Source organism: Acomys russatus, chromosome X (assembly GCF_903995435.1).
Source record: "Acomys russatus chromosome X, mAcoRus1.1, whole genome shotgun sequence".
Lineage (NCBI taxonomy): Eukaryota > Metazoa > Chordata > Mammalia > Rodentia > Muridae > Acomys > Acomys russatus.
Window position 1 is genome coordinate 19,172,526 of NC_067169.1, and position 24,261 is coordinate 19,196,786.

Below are 24,261 nucleotides of genomic sequence, written 5' to 3' on the forward strand. Positions count from 1 at the left end.
TTAAGGATCGTAGAACATTTCAGGTTAGGGATGCTCAATAGACATACACACAACACATACACACACAAAATACACACATACACACACAAAATACACACACACACAAAATACACACAGACATACAAAATACACACACTCACACACAAAATACACACAGACATACAAAATACACACACACACACAAAATACACACAGACATACAAAATACACACACACACACAAAATACACACAGACATACAAAATACACACACACAGACACACAAAATACACACAGACACACAAAATACACACACACAAAATACACACAGACATACAAAATACACACAACACACACACACAAAATACACACACACACAAAATACACACAGACATACAAAATACACACACACACACAAAGAGTATAAGAGTGTATACTTTCTGCAGATAGAGCTTACAGCAAGTTCCAATCTAAACTTGCTTTCCTATATGGGAAGCAGAAAGCCAGGGATACCAGGCAAACAAACAAACAAACAAACAAACAAAAGAAGTACCCATGTAGCATTAAAGATGGTACCTAGGAAGTTCTGGAATCTTGAGTTAAAAGGACATTAGGTAGAAAGCTGGAGAAGATGGTATAAGATCACACTTCACAGTACAGGCTAGTTTCCAAGTGTGGAGATTTAAATCCCTGCCCTGCTATTGTTTTGTTTGCTTGTTTGTTTTTTGTTTTCGTTTTTGTTGTTGTTGCTGTGGCTATGAGCAAGTTTCTTAACTCCTGCAGACTTTGGTGAGTGATCTGTAGAATGGAGTTACTACATGCTTTCTTTGAGAGTTACATGAGATAACGCAATTGGCATGGTGCCTTGTTGTTGATGCTGTTCTTACCATGAGCCGTGGAGTAGAAAATGACTATCTTAAACACGAAATGGTTCATCCATCCTGAGCTTCTAAGAGTTGCTAGGGGAAAGAGCTTGCTCTACAAGCCTGACACAACCTTTCTTTGATCCCTGTGACTCATGGTGGAAGGAGAGAGCCCACTCCCAAAGGTTGTCCTCTGACCTCCATGTATGAGTCTGCATGGACATATGAGTGTACACACAAATAATAGATAAAATAAAAATGTAAACAAAAAAGAATTACCTAGACTAAACTTTTTTTTTATTAAAGGGGATAAATAATCCTAAATATTTTAGGAGTCATGAGTTAAATCTGTAGCATCCACTCCACTCTGCTTTTGTGGCACCAAAGTAGCTGTATATCTGTATATCGTAGGGAAACAAATGAGTCTGGCTGTCACTGTGACATCTTTACTGACAGACATAAAAAAGGAGGGCAGGACTTACTTGGCCCTCAAGTTGTAAGCCCATGGTTGAGAGTACTCAACTGTGCCTTCTGGAGCTTCCAGGAGAGAGAACACAGTTTGGACTTGCTTAATATTATATTGGATAGTCTATATAATGCCCAGTATTATAGAGAAAGCAACAGAAGGAACATAGAGGAAGAAAGGTCATAAATCTGGCGATTAGGAACTTAGCGGCACTCGCAAAGAAACCTCAGCTATCTGTTGGGAGCCAGATTTTGAGGTTTGATTGTTATTGGAAAGAAAGGAAGAAAACAAAACCTTGAAATGGTAGGCAAGAACACTCTTCTTTGAGGTAGGGAAGATTAATAAAACTTATAGCTAGAGACGAAAGGGCCATCTGTGAGACGTGGAAGATGGAGAAGTAGAAGGGAACATAGGGCTGAAGCCAGCAGTGCTGGATAAAATACAAAATGCACTTATGAAACAACCAGAGGATAGAACAAAGTATGAACCTCTAAGGCCTTGTTCTTTTTGTAAATCCAGGCACTAAATGTAATGTATTTGGAACAGAAATCTGGTGGCTCGAGTGGCCAAAACTAGCTGTCAGAAAAGCTCGATTTGACTAGAGCATTGAGGTAGGTAGGAACATTTGCAGCACTTACCACCAAAACACACACGTAGCATGGCTGTTCTCACCCGACAGAATGTAGGTGCAATAGCCTCAACTGTTTAATGTGTTTCATTAGGTGAGCAATGACTCTTTTCCTTTTGCACACAGAGGGTATTTTGTTTTTAAACATTAGAGACCCATAACAGAAACAGTGTGTCTGAATGGAACAGTCTGGGGATTCAGGGGCTGTGAGTTTTATAACAGCTTTTCCATTTCTCTGAAGCACAATTCTGGGCCATTGAATTTCCCTTGGCCAGAGCTTCTTCATTTAAGTAACACATGACAACCAGAAGTAAAGTACATTAACTACCTTAGCTCTTTATCAGCTTACCAGTCATCGTACTTATGGTCCCAATTTTTATCTTGTGGACTTTCTCATCACTTTCTTTAAGGAGTATTCTGTAGATGCTTACTCTTTTAAACTGAGACAATTTTGGTGCATTCATACCCTAGGCTTAGTAAGCACCCAAACTGTCTCTGGTTCCTTCCAGCTGTCTTTGTCCACAACACTCTATGCTGCTATAAATGTGATGTCGTTACCCTGCCACTGTGCAAGTTCTTCTTGTTCATGGTGCAAAATCCTGCTGTCTAGGATTAGCCTGTCACCCATAATCATCATCAGTTTCCCTCTGTACCTGTTGTAGATTCTTCAGTGTGGGCAGCTTATATTCACTCAGCCTGATGTATATAGGGAGAGTCACATAATCTTTTTGTTTTAGCTGCTATTTTGGTTTGAGATGGAATCTTACTATTTAGCACTAGCTGGCATGCTAAGTAGACCAGCCTGGCCTTGAACTTTCAGAGTCCATGCCTAGCAAGTCACATAATTGTAAACAAATTGCTTCCTTTATGTAGTGCCATTCCTGACTTACACATCAGCAGTTCCCTCATTATATCAAGTGAGTTTCAAGACCAAACTCCTCCCTCTCCCCTAAATAGTTTGCTTTCCCCCTAGTTCCTCCCAGTATACATATTTTGCAGCTACTGGAATTTATTTGTGTTTTTCATCATGTATATGCGTTTGTGTCTCTCTGTGTGGGTGTGTATATGTGAGCAAAGGTGCCCTTGGAGCCAAGAAGCATTTTTAGAGCTGGAGTTACACAATGCGGGTGCTGGGAACTGAACACGGGTCATCTGCAAGAGTAGTATGCACTTTTAAGCATCCCTTCAGCCCAACACTGGTGCTAATGAAGACAGTAAGTGAAATAGCAAGCAAGTTAACAATCAGAAAGAACTTCAAGGGAGAAGAGGAATAGGAAAGTATGTATTTCCTGGTCACTTCAATTTATTTCCTCTCACTTTGGGGGATAAAGGTTGTTCTAATTACCAAAGAGAGAGTTCTAGAAGTGGAGTTTAACTTTGGCTTTCTCTCCCTTCCCCCACTAAATCAGGTTCCTTGGCTGGCCTGATAGACATCTCTGCTCACTGGATGACAGACTTAAAAGAAGGGATCTGCACAGGGGGATTCTGGTTTAACCATGAGCACTGTTGCTGGAATTCTGAACACGTTACCTTTGAAGACAGAGATAAATGTCCAGAGTGGAATAGCTGGTCCCAGCTTATCATCAACACAGATCAGGTATGTGCAGTGCTGACTTCTGTACCAACAAATTTTATCCTTGTATTTATTGCAATTTTCGTACTGCACTCCTGGAAATTATGAAGTCTTCCTCTATTTTCTTTCACGGAAAGGAAAGTGGAACCAGCTGCCTTCTTTTGTGGTTTCAATTCAGCCGTATTTCTATCTCTTGTGACATGTTGGAAGCATTTTCTGCTTATATTTAAAAGTTTGGTTTGTTTTAAAGAAGTCTTATATTTCTTCGAGTTCCTAGCCATTAGTACATAGTGTACCTAAGATTGTCTTTCTGTGATGATTTTGATAGAAATGTCAGAGGCAGACAGCAGGTAAGATGTAAGTTCTAACAAAAGATGATGGAATGATTTAAAATATGTCTACCACATAAAAACATGAAGTTCTTTATCCCTGGGCACTGAATTAGAATAAGCAAAAGGTACGATATGCTTCATGTCAGCACAACAGAGATCCAGGGAATAAAATTGCCCAGTCTCTCTTGCAGTTTTATCAGTATATCCATTAGTGTCTAAGCAAGTATTTTTCAACAATAATAATTTTGTGTTTCAGCGTCTTTCCTATCTTTCAGTACTTTGCTTATATGTTAGATCTCTCCCACAGAAGAAGCACTCAAACCAAGAAAACCTTTTATTTCCCAGGCCCAGCAGCAGAAACGGGTACCCCTTGAACCCCCTTTCTATTCACCATATTGATGGGGAAGTAGAAAAAAGACCAGAATATATGTTTGCGCTCTTCAGTTTTGTCTTTCGTCTGATTGCATAGAGGTAAAGAGTAAAGGTCGCTAGAAGCTGAGAATGAGGGGCACAGAGAAGTTGTGTAATGAATAGCAAACAGAGAGGGGGAAGAGATTCTACAGTTCAAACAGCAACAGTACTATAACTGTACCTTACAACAGCTAATGATTGATTGAGGTTCTGAGTACTGAGTCCAAGGCCTTGTGCATGCTAGGTAAGTCCTCTAATAGTAAACCATATCCCCTTCTTAGTTATTGTATAAATCAGTAGAGGGAGTTGGGAGGCTTCAAACATAAAAAAATATGAAATAGTTAAACTAAGTAAAAATGCTAATTATCCTGATTTGATCACTAGACATTATATGTACATGTATCAAAGTATCATCCTATACCTTATAAACATGTATAATCATGATAAGTCAATTAAAAATAAATTTAAAATAATTTTATTATCCACCTTGTTCACAAAATTTTGAGGTAGCATACACACATATCCCATAATAAGTCAATTGAAAAGGATAGGAAAATAATAAAGTCAGAAGTAAAGAGATTGTACACCCATATATAGCTATATATATTGGCTTGGGGAGCAGAGATTTATGTATATAGTACTGAGTAGTTTTTTTGTCAAATTGACACAAGCTCTAGTCATCTGAGAGGAGGGAGCCTCAGTTGGAAAAAAAACCTGCCTCTATAAGATCTGGCTGCAGGCAAGTCTGTAAGGCATTTCTTAATTAGTGATTGATGTGGGAGGGCCCGGCCCATTGTGGGTGGTTCTGCCCCTGGGCTGGTGGTCGTGGCTTCTATAAGAAAGCAGGCTGAGCAAGCCATGGGGAGCAAGCCAGTAAGCAGCACCCCTCCATGGCCTCTGAACCAGCTCCTGCCTCCAGGTTCCTGCCCTGTTCGAGTTCCTGTCCTGACTTCGTTTAGTGATGAACAATGATATAGAAGTGTAAGCCAAGTAAACCCTTTCCTCCCCAACTTGCTTTTTGGCCATAGTGTTTCACTGCAGCAATAGAAACCCTAAGACATGTAAGCTTCTCAAACTGCAATACAGCAAATTCTAGGATTTATAATGTGTACAGATCTATAACTTATATAGAACTTCACAGCACACTGATTCTTCCTGAATGTTTGGAATAATTTTTTTTAATTAAGTATAAACAATGCTTTTAAACATTCTTTAGATTTATTTACTTTCGGTGTTTGAGTGTTTTGCCTGCATGTGTGTATGTGCATCACATGTGTGCCAGGTGCTCCTGAAGATCAGAAGAATGCTTTGGATCTCCTGGGACTGGAGTTACAGATAGATAGATGGGAATCAAACCCTGCTCCTCTGCAGAAGCAACAAGTGTTCCTAACCACTGAGCCATCTTTCTACCTCCATAGACAATGATTTTAAAATGGAATGTCAATTTTTCTTCTTTATCTTGTGTACTCAAGATTGAATTCTGAGCTGGGCGTGGTGGCACACACCTTTAATCCCAGCACTCGGGAGGCAGAGGTAGGTGGATCACTGTGAGTTTGAGGCCAGCCTGGTCTACAAAGTGAGTCCAGGACAGCCAAGGCTACACAGAGAAACCCTGTCTTGAAAAAAAAAAAAAGATTGAGCTCTGGGCCTTACCTGTGCTAGACAAGTACTCTACAATGGAGTTACATCTGTATTATGACAGCCAGGCTTGGTTGCACAGACTTGTAACCCCAGTGCTTGGAAAGTGGAGGCAGGGGAATCAGTAGTTCAGTGTCACTCTTGACTACATTCTTGAGCAGCGTGGGCTATATGAGACTTTGCCTCAAAAATAAACAAACAATAAGACAAAACAAACATTTTATAACAAAAAGCAAAAGCAAACATTAAAAAATTTTAAAATCACATTATTCATTTATTTATTTTGTGTGTGTGTGTGTGTGTGTGTGTGTGTGTGTGTGTGTGTGTGTGTGTGTGTGTGTCCACCCCAGCAGATGTGTGTAGGTCAGAGGTTATGGGAATCAGGTCTCTTCTTTTACTATGTACATCCTGGGGACTGAACCTGTGTTGTCAGTCTTGTTCACCCTGAAAAACCATTACACTTTTTGGAGCTGGTTTTAGTGGCTCATGCCTATACTCCTAGGATTTGAAAGGCAGTCAAAAGGAGGGTCACTACAAATTTGAGGCCAGTTAGGGGTACATAGTAAGACCCTGTCTCAAGAAAACAATAACTATATAAACAAACAAGTTAATTAAATTAAAATTGTTTTGAGATAGGATCTTGTCAAGTTGACTTGCTGGCCTCAAATTTGTGATCTTCCTGCCTCAGCTTGTTGGGTAGCTCCATAGCTTTTTATTTGTTTGAAACAGAGCCACATTCTTTGGCCTAGTCTAGTCTAGAGCCCCCAGGAATCCTATCTTGGCCTCCCTCTAATCCTGGAATTAGACCTTTGAGCTGTCATACTCTTCACTGGATTTTGTTTTGCTTATAAGCAGAAACAAAATTTTGTTTTACCTTTATTCCCGAGTGCTTCCACCTTCTACCCTAACACCATTATTTATGTATTTGGAAGATCTGGGTCCAAAACAAACAAACAAGTTTACAAAGTCTTACAACTTGGGAGAGAGAGAGAGAGAGGGAGAGAGAGAGAGAGAGAGAGAGAGAGAGAGAGAGAGAGGGAGGGAGAATGAATATGTTTCTCTTGTTTTGGCGGAAGTACTTGCTTTAATTTGTTTTAAATTTTAGTTCTTTTTATTTTATGTGAATGAATGTTTTGTCTACATGTGTATATGTGTAGCAGGTGTGCCTGGTACCCACAGAGGCCAGAAGAAGACATTGGATCCTGTGCACTTGGAGTTGCGGATGACTGAAAGCTGTCTGATGAGCGAACTGGGAGTTAAGCCCAGGCCCTGGGCAAAAGCAGCATGTCCTAACCACTGAGTAGTCTCTCCAGATCCAGGAAGCACTTTATAAAATAAATTCACATAGTGTATGTGTATGTATGTGGGTACATGTGTGCATGGCATATGTGTGGTGGTCAGACAGTTTGCAGATGGTTCTCTCCTGTCATGTGTGTTCTGGAATTTGAACTCAGGTCTTCAGGCTTGGCAGTAGGCACCTTTAACCACTATGCAATGTTGACAGCCACTTATTTTTTGTTTGTTTGTTTTGGTTTTTCGAGACAGAGTTTTCCTGTGTAGCCTTGGCTGTCCTGGATTCACTTTGTAGACCAGGCTGGCCTCGAACTCACAGAGATCAAACCTGTCTCTGCCTCCCCATGTGCTAGGATTATAGGGATGTGTCACTGCCAGTGGCACCAGCCACTTATCTTTAAGGCAGTTGCATAATCAAAAATTTTTACCCTTCATCTGGCCTCTCCCATGGTTAACAGTTTGCATAACAATAGTATAGGAAATTGATATAGCTAAAACTCATAGAACTTATTTCCCTGTTTTTGTTGGTGTGTTTCTGCATTTCTGGTGCTGAAGGTTGAGCCTAGGGCATTGAATATAATAGGTGAACTCTACCCATGGCCAACATCACCAGCCCATTTCATTTCTGTAACACTACATACAAAATGATAACCCAAAGCAGGAGGGAGAGAAGGAAGAAGGACAGACATCTGCCATTTTCTGATGATGTGAGATGCTCCCTTGTGCCGTTCCTGTATAACTAGCCCTTTATAAGGGGTCTGTTCCAAGAGTTCCTTGTAAAGCAGAGCTTGAGATTTGCTCAAACAACAGATTTCTTTGGCTCTTTTTATGAATGGAATCATTGCCTGGGGAAATAGTCTGTGAAGCTTTAAGACGCCTTCTCTTGCCAACACTTTGGCCTCCTGCTCTCTGCCTCGGTCCAGTTTCTGTTATTTTTCTTTTCACTGCCTTTTACTCTTTGTTTCCTACCTCTGGAGTCCATTTGTTCACAAGCTCTTCTTAAAGGACAAAGAAATAATTGTTCTCCGAGCACTTAAGATCATGAAAAAGTTGTGTCAAATTCATGACTTAGAAAACCGTCAAGTCCTGATTTTCCCTGTCCTAGGCCTTTACATTCTCATATTGTTTCAGGTTTTGCAAAGTCTGACTTTGAGCTCTGGATTCTGCATCATCTGAACTATAACCCCTGGTGTTCAGTATTACTTTTTGGTAGTGCATCACTATGTAATATTTAATGTTAATGGATCACTTTGTTCTCAAAACTAAATTTCCTAGGTGTTACACTTCATTCTCATACACACATACACATTGTACATATCAAAAGTATAGTCTGTCCATATGAAAATAGTTATTCTCTTTTCTTTTGTGGAATATTTGTTAAAGGCTTAGCAGTCTATAATGGTGGTTGCTTAGGAACGGGAGGGGTAAGAAATGGTGAGAAGGCAGCCAAATGGATACATTGGTAATTAGGTGGGATGAATAAGTTTTAGAGATCTAATGTACCACGTAAGAACTGTAGTTGACAAGACTACACTCCAGTACTCGGGAGGCAGAGGCAAGTGGATCTCTGTGAGTTCGAGGCCAGCCTGGTCTACAAAGCGAGTCCAGGACAGCCAAGGCTACACAGAGAACCGCTGTCTTGAAACAACAACAGAGAGAATACTAAGCACTGAAAATTTACTATTCATTCAACGAAGCATAATCATGGAGGGAGACTGTAAATTTCTGTGACAGTTACCATTTCATTGTGCATTAAGGCTTTGGGGCTCGAAAGCTGGTTCTGCTGTTAGGAGTACTTGCTGTTCTTCTAGAATACCAAAGTTTGAGTCTCATCACCCACATCGAGCAGCTCATAACTGCCTGTAACTCCAGCCCCAGGGGCTCTAATGCCACATTCTAGCTAGCCTCCACTGGCACTTTGCACTAACATGGTACATACCCACCCAGGTGCGCAAGTCCTAGAGCTGGACATGGTAGCTCATACCTATAAGTCCAGCACTTGGGAAGTGGAGGATTAATAGTTTCGAGGGTGCCCTCTGCTACGTAGTGATATCAAGACATGAGGCCCTGTCTCAAAGCAACAATAAAGACAACTCAAATAAACAAACACAAAGGCTGGGAATATAGCTCAGTGGTCAAGCATGTATGAGACCCAGGGTTAAATCGTCAGAATTAAAAACTGACACAAAATGACCTCCCTACCCCCAAATATCATGCTACTTACCCTAACCATACAGAGGCAACAATTATTATGAAAAATAATAGTGTTTAGGACTTTTAGTTACTATCATCTGTGAGAATTTAACACCAAGACAGGTCAGAGTGATGGAACATTGAAGCTCACTATCACTTCAAATATGTACTCAAGGTTCACCCAGTTCAGAAACTGGGGAGGCTATTGTAACTCTTTGTTCAACTTGACATAGAATCCTATGTATTTGACAGCAAACTTGGCAAAAACACTAATAACAAAAAAGCAAATTGTGACCAGTTAGTGTGTTGTCCCAGTACTTGGGAGGCAGAGGCCAGACAGGGCTGTATGTCAGGATCCTGGTTGCAAACTAAAGGAGCCTTCTGAATGTGGCCTCCTGGTCTTTGCCTCAGGCTAGAGGTAGTTGAATCCTTTGTGACCTTCAGGTCAGCCCAGTTTACATAGCAAGGTCTAGGCCACAGGTTCTCAACCTGTGGGTCAAGACCCCTCTAGGGGTCAAATGACCCTTTCATGGGGGTTGCCTAAGACCATCGGCATACCAGCTAGGTAAGCATAATGGAATGCTGAAACGTGAAATGTTGAAATCGTATTTACATTACGGTTCACAGCAGTAACAAATTTACAGTTAGGAAGTAGAAACAAAGATAATTTCATGGTTTGGGGTCACCACAGCATGAGGAACTGAGAACTGTTGGTCCACGCCATCCAGTGCTATGTGGTAAGAGGTTTCAAAGGCAAAAGTGAGTTGTTTTTGAAGGTTTTCAGTTTTCCTTTCCAGCATATGAACTCTCAGAATCCTTTGATTGCAGCAAGGCATGTGATTTTTCAGTCCCAAGGGGCCTACTGGTGTTTCAGTACTTTCCCTGATGAATGGCCTCCAATGAGATGTTGAAGCAATTTACAGTTGTTCTTTTTCCTCTCCTGGTAAAATGTCACTGAGAAGAGCTGCGTTCCCCACCCAGGTATCTACACTAAAACACCATCTGTCTTTGTGTCCTGTTCCAGGGAGCCTTTGCCTACATCGTCAATTATTTCATGTACGTCCTGTGGGCTCTCCTGTTTGCTTTCCTTGCCGTATCTCTTGTCAAGGCGTTTGCACCGTATGCCTGCGGGTCTGGAATCCCCGAGGTGAGTGCAGAATGAAGCGTGTATTGCTAACACCTTCTGTGTAGTCTTACATATATGCTTCATTTCTATTAACCAGGGTCAGAGCCCGAGGGCATCTACAGTCCATCTCAGTTTTCCTTTTGAGTCTTTTGTCTGCCTGGGTCCCAGGATTTGGGCTAGAAGAGGGGAGTTGGTGGCCCCAACCCCATTCCTACCTATTTGGGCCATAGATTGTTTTAGGTTCTCAAGATGACCTTGCTCCTGTCTGCTCTCTGATGGAGTAATAGTCACAACTTTCTCTGGCAGATTCACCAGGCTACATCTGCTCTTTTGGATTATTTATTGAGCACTGACCTTAATCCTCACAACATTTTATAACCAGAGGGTATACCTGGTCCTCCTCTGCTGCTCCTGCTTCTCATTCACACGCTCTCCTCCTTCCAATAGACTTGTCCCAGCTGCCACACAGCCCTTGATTCTCCCAAAGTCCGTGGAAGTTTGCAGAATACCTTTGGCTTTCCTAATCTCTCCGATAGCGAGGTCCCTCTTGGGACAAGTATGTATATGTCCCTTGTTGAGGAGTTACCTAGTCCTTGGAAGAGGTGCAGATTTGAGGTGTTTGGCCCTGTTTCTTTATTTTGTCTGTAATCAATCACTGTGTTTGGCCTGCAGATCAAAACGATCCTGAGTGGTTTTATTATTAGGGGCTATTTGGGCAAGTGGACCCTTATCATCAAAACTATCACTTTGGTGCTGGCCGTGTCATCTGGCTTGAGCCTGGGCAAAGAGGGCCCCCTAGTGCACGTGGCTTGCTGCTGTGGGAACATCCTGTGCCACTGCTTCAACAAATACAGGAAGAATGAAGCCAAGCGCCGAGAGGTAATGACACGTGACCTTAATTGGTTTTTTTCCCCCCTCAGGAGCAGAAGTACTACAATCTCAGGGGTTAGAATTTGAGGGATTTCACTCATGTACATACAAATAGCTTTTGGTTTTCCAGAAGCTCAGTTCTAGGAGTCCGTCTTATAGCCATCCTAGCATGTGTATGTGCACAAGTGTCTAGGGATACTCAAGACAAACTTATTAAAATTGCAAAAGTCTGAAATAAACAAAATGTCATTAAATGGGGGCTTGATAAAAAAAAAAGCGTGTTCTGTGCATATCATAGAAAACTGCAGCCCACTTAAAAGAATGAGATGGCCCTAATTATATTGACATGGACTCCTAACAACAGACCACTACAGCTAGTTTGTGACTGTTGTTTATGGGATAATTTGAGTAATTGTTAAAAATGTATTGCTGTGCACATAAAGAAAATATCTAGGACTGGGGTGATGCCTTAGTTGATAAAGTAGTTACCTTGCAAACACGAGGGCCTAGAACCAATTTTTTTTATTATTAATTTAATCTTGTTACATCTCAATGGTTATCCCATCCCTTGTATCCTCCCATTCTTCCCCCCTCCCCATCTTCCCCTTACTCCCCTCCCCTATGACTGTGACTGAGGGGGATTTCCTCCCCCTGTATATGCTCATAGGGTATCAAGTCTCTTCTTGGTAACCTGCTATCCTTCCTCTGAGTGCCACCAGGTCTCCCCCTCCAGGGACTTTTAGAACCCATTTTTTAAAAAGTCATACGGATTTGTAATCCCAGTGCTGGGGAGGTGGATACAGGCTGATCTTTGCGCTCATTAGCCAGCTAGTCTTGTCAGCTTGGCTGGTACCAGGCCAATGAGAAGACACTGTGTCAAAAAACAAAGTGGACAGTGCCTAAGGAACAGTACTCCATGTTGACGCCTGGCCTCCCCTTGCACATACATGTGCCTGGAATCACATATGCATACCTGCATGCATGAAGATGAACATACACAAGACCTCAAAAGATCTGGAAATGAGGTGTTTTTTTTTTCTAAACTTGTGAAAAGCATGTACTTCTGGTAGGTAGGAAAATAAAGCAGAAGGAAAGGAGAAGTGAGGGCTTGAACTTTTATTATATTTATATGTGTTACCTCTTAAAAAGAGGGTACAGAAAATAATAGACCTTGAGCAACTTGCTGTGGAAGAGTAGATATAAACAGTGTATTTCAGATGGCAGAGGTTTTCGTCTTTTCTTGCCACTAAATGTCACACTTGAATCAGTCCCTCCATGGGGTAGACCTCTCTCTGCCTGCCTCTTGCTTCAACGTAGCTAAAATGTTTCCACGGTAGCATCACTACTCTTTGCTCCGATTATCCATATGTTAGTGTGTACTATTTTGAGGCAGAAGAATATTTTTTAAAAATGTTTCAAGTCATTGGTTACTTTTATTTTTCTAATAATCAAGGACCTAAGGAAGCAATGGTTTTTGCTTTATTGACCTCGAAGGGCCTAAAGATCACAGATGGACTAGGTACAAAAGCACCTCTTGTAAAACTGGAACCCAATGGGTGCTCCTGAAAACAACAAACAAACAAACAGATGGAAAAGTTAGCCACTGAAAATGCTGAGGTTTTAAGTATGGACTAAAGTTTGAGTATTAAGTGAGAACAGTTCCTGGAACGAGTTGAATTTGAAACTCGATTCCTTATAAAAAGTTGAAACGTTTGTCTGAAACTTGCCAAACATTTCTCTGGATTTCTCTCTCATGAACATCTGGATGGTTGGCCTGTTTTCTATAACATAGATATCCCTAGTGTTTCTTCTGGGCTGCTGGGGCCTAAGCCTGGGGGCTTGTGAAAGTTATCTTATCTTGTGACTCTCAAAAGCAGCACAACCTGTTTGTGACTAGCTGCCTCCTCACAATGAGCAGATGGGTGGAAACAGAGCAGGGCTGAGTTGAGAGGGGGTGCAGAGATTCCACTGTGTGATATGAAACTCATGATTTCCCCCTCCTATTTCATCTTAAGCAGATCCTGTAAAATCTCCTTTCACAAGTTGGATTTCAGCTTTCCGTCCTTCTCAAATGACTGTCTTTTGAGCTATGGCTTTAAAAAAAGGGGAGGGGGCTGGAGAGATGGCTCAGAGGTTAAGAGCACTGCCTGCTCTTCCTAAAGGCTACAGGTTTGATTCCCAGCACCCACATGGCAGCTTACAACTGTCTGTAACTCCAAGATCTGACACTCTCCCACCAATGCACATTAATTAAAATTAAATAAAAATATTAAAAATAAAAATGCTCTCACTCTTCAAGGGTTAAGCAACAAAGATTTCACTCAGCCCCCTCCTTAATTTCCCTAGTTGGTCTGCCAGTCCTAGAGAAACTAGCCCACTCACTTTACCAAGAAATATTTTATTCTTCAAAAGTCTCAATTTTGCTCAATTTTCCCGCTAAGATATGCTTCTCAATCATCTGCCTCCACAGTTGCTGGTGTTCAAGGAGATGACTTGTTCCTGTTCATTCTAGTCTGTTTGTATCACTAGCGTGTGCCCTGCACATTTTCCACGCCCATGCTTCCACACACAAGGCTATCCTCTCTGAACACCGCTGGTTATCTTTCCCCTCTTTGATCCCTCTTTCCTGATGATGCTTTATTCCCGTCCCTTTCCTTGTCACCTGTCTTCTTTGCTTTAAAAATCCAGTTCTCTCCCTATTTATGTCTCTTTAGGCCATTGAGTAGGCTACAGTGTGTGGGCAATTCTAAACCGTAATGTCGCTTTTTATATAGTTAGAGCCTTCTGTAATATCTCATTAAAATGTTTCCTAAAATGTCCTAGGGAGAAAGCCCACGAAGCCTCAGCCCTACACAGAGAACTACATACAACTCAGGAATGCTGAGAAGCGGGAGAAATAGTCTACCCTGGGGAAGAACACACCAATTGCTTATCTAATACCAAGCAGCCAGCTCAGAAAACATAAATACAAGGAACATTATACAGGGTTAGCAGGTTATACTTAGGAATAGATAGGGATGTACATAGACATATGTGCATATAATAAGAATTAGTGAAAAAGAGAGGCCATAACTTTGAAGGCGAGCAAGGAAGAGTATTATGGGAGGTTTTGGAGAGAGGAAAGGGAAAGGTGAAATGATGTAATTATAATTTCAAAAAAATAAAAGAAATGGAAAAGTATGCTGGTGAGACACCTCACTGCAAAGCACTTCATCTTGGTCGCCAAACTCAAGGTTAGTTAGTGCTCTGGGAGGATTGTCAGTGGGGCCTCGGTTTAGAATTAAGCACATGCCTCAATCACGAAGTAATGGGCATTTTTTTTTATTTGTTTAAACATATGAACCATGTATGTATTCAACATCTAGCATACAGTATTTGCTCTCCAAGTAAATACAAATTGAACCTCACGTTTTATGATATAAGACATGTAAAGTTTGGTTTTTTTCCTCTTAAGATTTTTATTTAAAATATAATCACACCACTTATCACTTCCCCTCTTCCCTTTCCATTCTCCAACCTCTCCCATATGCCCCCACTCACTCCTTCTCAATTTGATTATTGATCACACACACACACACACACACACACACACACACACACACACACACACTTAAATATAACCCACTGAGCCAGCCATGGTGGTGCCCAGCTTTAATCCCAGCATTTGGAATGCAGAATCAGGCAGATCTCTGTGAGTTCGAGGCCAGCCTGGTCTACAAAGCGAGTCCAGGACAGCTAGGACTCTGTAACAGAGAAACTGTGTCTCGAAGAACCAAATATATCCATCCCACTGAGTCCATTTAATGTTGCTTATGTGAAAGTGGTCAGCCATTTTTTATTTTTAGTGCCTATGAACATCTCTTTAAAAATGTGATTGAATGTAAGCAAGCCATATTATTCTATTGCTGACTTTGCATTTTGGGTTGTAGGTCTTATCAGCTGCAGCAGCTGCTGGCGTATCTGTAGCCTTTGGGGCACCTATTGGTGGAGTATTGTTCAGTCTGGAAGAGGTAATGACTCCTGTCTGTAGAGCATGTGTATGCCTTTGTATTAGAAAATTTTGCCCAGTATCTATGTATGTTGCAGTTCCTGGGTGTTCTGCTCAACTTGGTCCTTTGACATGTAACCAGAAATTTCTGGAAAGGTTTCAACCTTGACTATAATGTCAGGGGCCCCAGCATTTCATTTGAAACAGTTCTGGCGTACTGACTAAGTTTGATTTCTCACCTTCTTTCTTGCAGGTCAGTTACTATTTTCCTCTCAAAACCCTGTGGCGTTCGTTCTTTGCTGCTCTGGTGGCAGCATTCACACTCCGCTCCATCAATCCATTTGGAAACAGCCGCTTAGTTCTATTTTATGTGGAGTTTCACACCCCATGGCATCTTTTTGAGCTTGTGCCATTCATTGTGCTAGGCATATTCGGTGGCCTTTGGGGAGCTCTATTTATCCGCACAAACATTGCCTGGTGTCGGAAGCGTAAAACCACACAATTGGGCAAGTATCCTGTCGTTGAGGTACTCATTGTGACAGCCATCACTGCCATCTTGGCTTTCCCCAATGAATATACCCGGATGAGCACAAGTGAGCTCATTTCTGAGCTATTCAATGACTGTGGCCTTCTGGATTCCTCCAAACTCTGTGATTATGAGAACCATTTCAACACAAGCAAAGGCGGTGAGCTGCCTGACCGACCTGCTGGCGCGGGAGTCTACAGTGCCATGTGGCAGCTGGCGTTGACACTCATACTGAAAATAGTCATTACTATATTCACCTTTGGCATGAAGGTGAGAAATTCTGTTGGTGAATCCTATGTGAATGTTCTATATGGATGTGGGCTTTGGAGGGCAAAGCCAAAGTAGCCTACAATCTTGGTGGTTCAGGTGGTGTCGTATTTCCCCAGAAGCCTCTTTGCCCCCAGATGTTCTCATGGCTTGCTGAACAATGATAACTGTGGACAATGATAATCTATATTTATGGCAAGTGCAAGCCTCTCCAATGAGTTAAAAAAAAAAAACACCATTTCCCTCATAAAAAGGGTAGTGAGGTATTAATGCTAGAGCATTTTCTATCAAAGTACAATCGCTGTTGGTCTTTATAGGGTTCACGTTAGAGTTAGTCGAAGAAGCACAATGTTAGCCTGAACTCCACAAGGTTACCAGTGTTTTACCCTCTTGACCACAGTTTAGTTTTTAGTATCTTCAGAGTTCAACCCAGCACAGCTAAGCGACCTTCTTTTTTTTTTTTTTTTTTACAATTAGTATCACTGCTTACTTGTTAATGAGCAGAATCCATTTCACGGGTTAATATTAAAATATTTAAACTATCAAAAGCATCAGTGAGATGGCTCTGCAATCATGGTACTTGCCACCACACCTGTAGGTCTGAGTTCATTTCCCAGAACCCACATGGTAAAAGGCAAGAACCAACTTTTGAAAGCTGTCTTCTGACACACACACTCACACACAGACACTCACTCACACACACACACACACACACACACACACACACACACACACACACACACACTCATGCATCACAATAATCACAAAAATTCCAAGCACATTCTTACATCTAGAAGCTACAGAAGTTGATCTTGGACATGCTGAGACTAGAATTATCCAAGCAATAAGTCTAGTGCCCTATAGCAAAGTAAAGTGACAATACCAATAATTTATTGCATATTTCAAAAAGAGTGGATTTTGACAGTTCCCAAGACAAAGATATAATAACTATTCAACTGATAGATATGGTAAATATCCTGGATTGATCGTTCTATGTTGTATATATATATATATCCAAATATTATTCTGTACTTAATAAATATGTATACTCATTGTGTCGCACTTTAAGCTGATCTTAGGGTGCTTTTCCTTACCTTTAATACCTATTACAATTTCCACGTTTTAGAAAAAACAAAAATGGAAAATCAGTCAAAGTATTTGCTTTCTTCATCCTAGGTTTTTCTTTTCTTAGAGCCCTAGCCCTACTACCAAAATGTTCTCCCTCTTCTCCATAGAAAGATACTTGAACCAGGGACAGGATGGAGATCTTGAAAAGTTTCTGGGCGCTTCTTGGGTTAATTCCAACATTGTTTCATTGTTTTATTTAAAGGGAGTCTATAGCTCTTCAGACATAGCCAACTTCAGTTACATTCCAATGTCATATGCACACCTATAAGGTGTTCTAATCGTGTTTACTATCATTTCCTTTCTTCAATATTAATAATTCCCAGGACTCAAGAAACAAAACAGGAAGGTAGATGCATATTCCCTTTTTTGGTTAAGCATGCAGCTATAACTACTACCTCATTTTAAAATGTTGTCTAACTTTCTATTGTGTTGTTAGAAGGTAGATGGAAACTTCCTGTATCATCTTGGTTTTGAATTAATGATGGGTTAGGATGCAATATATAAGTGTCATTATGAGTGTGTGTGTGTGTGTGTGTGTGTGTGTGTGTGTGTGTGTGTGTGTGTACTTTTTGAGACAGGGTTTCTCTTACTAGCCCTGGCTGTCCTGGACATGCTTTGTAGACCCGACTGGCCTTGAACTCACATTGATCTGCCTGGGATTAAAGGTGTATGCCACCACATCCAGACATTATGAGCATTCTATTTACACCATAGTGCTAATATTCACTAACTCTTGACCTTGGGTAAATGACTTAACCTCTCTGAACCATGGGGTCTGTCATTTTGTAATAATGACGTCTACCTCCTGGGGTTATTATAGAGCATCTATAAAGTCTTATAGGTAGACCATCCATCAGAGTCAATGAATGGTAGATTGTTACTGATAAAAATTCAGAACTGGGGGAAATGTCTGAATCTATAAGAAATTCCATCTATTTTCCTTTTTCTTTGGGAAAGGCCTAATTTCTGCCTCCAGTTTTGTGTTGGTCTGGAGAGTTCAGGCTCTTGCCTGATGGACCCCGAATCAGGGTAAGCTCCTTTGAAGTCATCCTTGCCTGCACGTTCCAGAGAACCTCTAGTCCCTGTAGTGTTACACAGATCTTTGCAGCCACTTGGTAGTGTAGTGCATAGTTAAATTGTTGTTGGCCTGTTTGCTTCGCAGAGGGTCAGTCCTCTATCCTACCGTATGCTGAGTACTACATCATTTCTCACTAAGCCCCTCTCACTTTCTCTTTGCAGATTCCTTCTGGCCTCTTTATCCCCAGTATGGCTGTTGGTGCTATAGCTGGCCGTCTTTTGGGTGTTGGAATGGAGCAGCTGGCTTATTACCACCATGATTGGGGCATCTTCAATAGCTGGTGCAGCCAGGGAGCTGATTGCATCACGCCTGGCCTTTATGCCATGGTTGGAGCCGCAGCCTGCTTAGGTGAGTAGTGCTTGCATTGGCCTCAAAGAAGTCACCCTGCCAGTGACATACAAATGAAGAGTAATAAACACAGTAGACTGCAGAGTCGTTTTTTGTTTTGTTTTGTTTATCTTTTTTTCATGATTAGTCATTTTGTATCAGTTCACTATTTCTCAAACAGTTTGAGAAAGGTCATTCTAATCTCTCATATAGGGGAAGTCATCAGAAATTTGGACATGGATAGCTGCATCAGAATGCGTATCACAGTGTTATTTATATGAACAAAAATTGTTCAGGTGTGGTGGCACAGGTTTGTAGTCAGCCCTTGGGAGGCTAAGCCAGGAGAATCTCAACTTCTGGGCCTGCCTAACCTACATAGTAAGACCTTGTCTGTACATCAAACCTGTCCCCGTGCTGGCCAATAAAAAGCAACTTAAGTGTGAACCTTAAGTAACTTGTAAGATAAATTATGCTCAATCTGTATATTACATTATACATCCTGTAAGCACAATGCTGTTACGTTTAACCTATTTTTGTGTGTGCAAGTGTGTAATGCTAAGGATCGAACCCAAGATATCCTACTTACTAGGCAAGCTTTCTACCACTGAGCTCTATTCCAAGCCTTCATTTTATTTTTTATTTTGAAGACAGAATCTTACTAAGTTCTTCTGGCACTTGCGATTGATCCTTTTGCCTCCACCTCTTGAGTAACTAAAATCAGCCCTGTGCCACAAGGCTACTGGTATGTTTAGCATCTTTCAATGTGATATTTATTTTTTTTTCTTATATTTATTTTTATGGTGGGAGAATGGAAGCCTGGACCATGGAGATCAAACTTAGTTTATCAGACTTGGCAACAAGTAGCCTTTGCTCTTACCAATGGAGCTATGTTGCTGCCCCTACCCTTTAAGTTTTTTGTTAATATAATTTTACACAGATAATAATGTCAAATATTCCAAACATACAATAGGAGAAAACTATGCTAAGGAACAAAACATAATATGAGTTCACATATGTAATGATTTTGTATTAGAAAAAAACTTGAAAATTTTACTGTGCTTATATATAAAAATACATGGTTTTGTATTAGGGAAAAAACTTTAAATTTGTATTCTGCTTATAGACAGCTAAATTTTCTATAATGAGCATATATTACATTAGGGGGGAAAGCAATGAGTTTTTTAAAACTAGAAGGCTGTTTTTGTATTTTTTTTTTTTGAGAAATCTAAGTCATGCCTACTGTGCAGCCTTGCTTTAATGCAATCTGGATCTGTGCAATTGTTGGTGAGACCCTGGGGTAGCCTCATTCCTTGTGCTTTTCTCAGTTGGACCCGTGGCAGGCAGGCAATTGTAATGACTCCTGTGCTTTCTTCCCTGTCGTCTTTGTAGGTGGGGTGACTCGGATGACTGTTTCTCTTGTTGTCATAATGTTTGAACTGACTGGTGGCCTGGAATATATCGTGCCTCTCATGGCTGCAGCCATGACAAGCAAGTGGGTGGCAGATGCTCTTGGGCGAGAGGGCATTTATGATGCCCACATTCGTCTCAATGGATACCCCTTTCTTGAAGCCAAAGAAGAATTCGCTCATAAGACTCTGGCAATGGATGTGATGAAGCCCCGGAGAAATGATCCCTTGTTGACTGTCCTTACTCAGGACAGTATGACTGTGGAAGATGTAGAGACCATAATCAGTGAAACCACTTACAGTGGCTTCCCAGTAGTAGTGTCCCGAGAGTCGCAGAGACTCGTGGGCTTTGTTCTTCGAAGAGATCTGATTATTTCAATTGGTAAGGATTTCAGAAAAAGGGATAAAGCAACTTGATGGATGAGCATGACGTCAGGGAGGCGAAGGGAAGAGGGGGAGGATCTGGTCAAAAGTCTGAATGGCGCGCTAGCACTTCAGTTTGTCCTTTCCTTCTCTTTGCCCAGAAAATGCTCGCAAGAAGCAGGATGGGGTTGTGAGCACGTCCATCATTTACTTCACTGAGCACTCACCTCCAATGCCGCCGTACACTCCCCCTACCCTGAAGCTTCGGAACATTCTGGATCTCAGCCCCTTCACTGTGACAGACCTTACGCCAATGGAGATCGTTGTGGATATCTTCCGCAAGCTGGGACTGCGCCAGTGCCTGGTCACACACAACGGGTGAGCACCCTGGCCTGGAGGGAGTGTGGAGTGAGGGAGGCGCTGAATGAAGAGGGAAAATGGAGAGCCCAGATCTAAACAAATGCTTTTAGGCCCTGTGAAGAAGCTCCAAGAAGCAGGTAGATGTGTGATTCAAGGGCCCTTGCTTGGGGCAGAGGTTGTGTTTGAGAGGTGCAAACCTCTGGTTGGATGGTATCAGTAACTCGGTTTCCAAACCAAGACAGACACTGCTCTTGTGCACAGGCATCGCTGAAATTGGGATGGCGCCAGAAATGTATAGTACAGTGATACCTCCCACCCTTGGCAGGCCTTCTAAGATCACCACTGGAAGCCTGAAACTGTCACTTTATGTATACTGATCTTTATATATACTGTTTTGTTTTCCTTTACGGTATATTCACACACCTATGAGAAAGCTTAATGTATAAGTCAGACTCAGTAAGTAAAAACAGTAATTGTCAGGGAGAGCAAATATAACTAAATGGTGTCATAAAAGTTTTGTGACTGCAGGGTTCCCCTCCTCTTAAAATATCCTATTGTAGTGTTCTGTGGTTTCAGACTATGGTTGATCTTGAGGAACCAAAACCGTGATTACAGGAGACTGCTCTCCAGGGTGGGGCACATGCCTGTAATCCTAGCACTTGGGAAGTAGAAGCAGGAAAATTAGTTGTTTAAGGCCACCCTCAGCTACGTAGTGACTGTAGGCTAGCCTGGTCTACATGAGCCTCTGCCTTCAAAAGAAAGGAACAGTATTGTACTTGCTCCTTATAATCCCTCTGTTATTACTCGAGGACAAAAATTGCTCTTTCAGTGAGGTCTAATGGCCTCTACAAGGGCCCATGACTAAATAGATGCTAGGGGTAGGTTTTCATCCCAAGTCTTTGAACTTCCAAGGCCAAGGCACTTTTCTTCCTGGAATACATGTTTTCCCTGCTATTACTATTGGGAAAGAGTGCAGGCTGAGGTGAGGGGTTGGAGGGCTTTGTTATGTTTATTGCTGTAACCTAACAACTCTCTCAGAAATTCTTGTGCTTCTAAACCCTGGACATGACATAATAAATATCTTACAAGAGCTAAGTCAGTAAGTAGACCCTTCTCCAATAGGTACATGTTCAGCATTTACTGAAACCCTAACTTGTATAAGAGTTGATGAGATTCTGGGGAGAAGTGAAAGTGCATAAGCCTTTGTCTGTCCTTGAGCAGTGTGCACGGTTACAGGAAAGGCAGGGCCACGCAAGCGATCAAAGGACAAAACCAAAAGAGCAAGGGCTATGGAGAGCCTGCACAGAGCATGTCGTTTCTGGGAGCAGGGCAAGGGCTCAGCTGCCTCACAGGACCAGGGATGTTTGGGGTTCAGAGAGCATTTGAAAAAGGCTTCAGCCAGTAGGTAAGAGTCATAGATGTGGAGAGCAATATTTAAACCGGGGGGAAAATGTGGGACCTGAGACCTATGTGGAGAGATGACAATGTATTTAGGGATGCATGCATTGCTCCATTTGTCTAGAGGGTATACACATAAACACACACACACACACTCACACACATCCTACCGTTAGCTCATTATTTTTCAAGAACTGACAGTTGTTGAAAGACAAAGTTGAGAAGGATTAAGGAGAACAACCATCACTTTTAGTTAAGAACACTATCTTCATTGTACATTTATTTTGGTTTTCTTTTATGTGTTTGTCTTTCAGGCGCTTACTTGGAATCATTACCAAAAAGGATGTGTTAAAGCATATAGCACAGATGGCCAACCAAGATCCTGACTCCATTCTCTTCAACTAGAATCATGGTGTTGTTTTGAATATAAAGCAAGAGCATTGTGGACCATGGATATATTTTACTACCTGGGTACCCAAAACATATTTCCCATATTTGGATGGTGAAGTCATATTAGTGTGTTGTCTGTTTCCTACAAGTTAATCAGTTGCACTACATAATTTCTGGAAATTAATCTCTCTAGGAGAAAATACAGTAAGGCTTATGTGATAATGCATTAGGAAGGGTTCACGGAAGAGTAAACAAGATTGCTATGATTTAATTGTTTCTTCTTTTTCAATTTTGTTTTAATTTAAAAATAATTGTTAGCCAATATGCAATCACTGAAAACTATGCAAGAAAAATTCCAACTATTCTGACATAGCCTGAAGGAAATGTATGAAAAAGTCATGTGTGTAGGGGGGACTCTAACCGTCATTGGTGGGACATGAAGTGTGAACTAAGGGGCTTTACCTTTCAAGCCACAGAAAGGAAAGTCAGAAGGACATAGCAATGGCATTTTCTAGACTGTGAAGATTCACTTAAATTCTTACTCCTGTTACAGTATTTAGCGTTATTAGTTTTGTTACGTTTACCTTCTCGTTAGAAGACAGTGCTGCTTTGGTAAATCTCCTCCAAGTGAAGTTGGGGGTTACCCTTGAAAGCCTGCCAGTCCTGGTCTTCTGAAGTACACAAAGTTGAGTTAGAGAGCTTTCTCCTTGGCTGCAGAAAGGCTACTCCTCCAAATGGCAAATGCTAGCTGGTAGACGAGGACGTGGTTAGGAATTTGTTATAGCTAGGAATTCTTTCTTCCGGTTTTCTTGAAATGAAGATAAGTCAAGTTCTGAGCAAAAGTCGGTGACCAGGGATTTCACATTTTGTGAGGTCCTAAGGAAATCTCTTACCCAGATGCCACCTTCATGGATGATGGTGCTTTAGGCTTCTGGAATAAGAATAGTATATGGAACTGAGTCTGGGCTGAATGCTGGCAAAGCAGGGGATACTCGGAGCTGCATTAGCATCCTGATGCAGTCCTTTGAACAGAGCACCAGTACTAAACTAACTGGACCATCCGCCCAGTGTGGAGTGGGCAGAACAGGCCACTGTTCCTGTGAGCATGGGGTAGGCCTGAGGTGCTTCCATGTGCATGGCAGGAACTGGAACAGGATCGGTAACTGCAACTACCCTGAGGTAGCGATCCAACTAAAGTGCAGAGCCATCCTAAAACCTAGTATGGATGAGGCCTGATGACACCAAAGGTGCTTGTACCCAGTTCAAAAGGTGCCTGACTCAATCTCCTACCACATCGGTGGCAGTTAAAACAAATTTCACATTATAGAAAGCCCTGGTGGAATTAAAGAGCCACCACCAGCATTCCGAACACGCTTTCATTTTCTATCATTTTCTCCATGTGCAATGATTCTCCCTCCATTCTGTTTGCCTTTCTTGTCAGCACTGAATCCTCTTTAGGATGGAGCAGTATGCTTGAACATTCCTAAGAACAACAAAAATACTGACTAGGGCTAGTTAGATTGGAAAGCAAGGCTCAGCAGTCTCACAGCACGTGGACTAGGGGTGCCACCCAGCCTTTTGGTTTGCCATGTGGTCCCGTTCCTCCTGCCGTGCCTCCGTTTCAGTCTCAGATGCCCATGGCAGTGAGACCACAGTGTT

At 41.6% G+C, this 24,261-nt stretch overlaps 1 protein-coding gene across 3 annotated transcripts in view; it reads left to right on the top strand.

Annotated features, from left to right (window-relative positions):
* Clcn5 (chloride voltage-gated channel 5) overlaps positions 1-22,979 on the top strand; it is a 156,788-nt gene extending 133,809 nt beyond the window's left edge. For all 3 annotated transcript variants that reach the window (XM_051142287.1, XM_051142288.1, XM_051142289.1), the window contains 9 exons: positions 3,345-3,532; positions 10,400-10,522; positions 11,174-11,380; positions 15,301-15,381; positions 15,613-16,155; positions 18,520-18,706; positions 20,075-20,473; positions 20,616-20,832; positions 22,527-22,979. In XM_051142287.1, coding sequence (XP_050998244.1) covers positions 3,345-3,532; positions 10,400-10,522; positions 11,174-11,380; positions 15,301-15,381; positions 15,613-16,155; positions 18,520-18,706; positions 20,075-20,473; positions 20,616-20,832; positions 22,527-22,617 — 2,036 coding nt within the window. In that variant the 3' untranslated portion in view covers positions 22,618-22,979. The remainder of the gene's footprint in view (positions 1-3,344; positions 3,533-10,399; positions 10,523-11,173; positions 11,381-15,300; positions 15,382-15,612; positions 16,156-18,519; positions 18,707-20,074; positions 20,474-20,615; positions 20,833-22,526) is intronic.
* Positions 22,980-24,261: the final 1,282 nt, after the last annotated feature.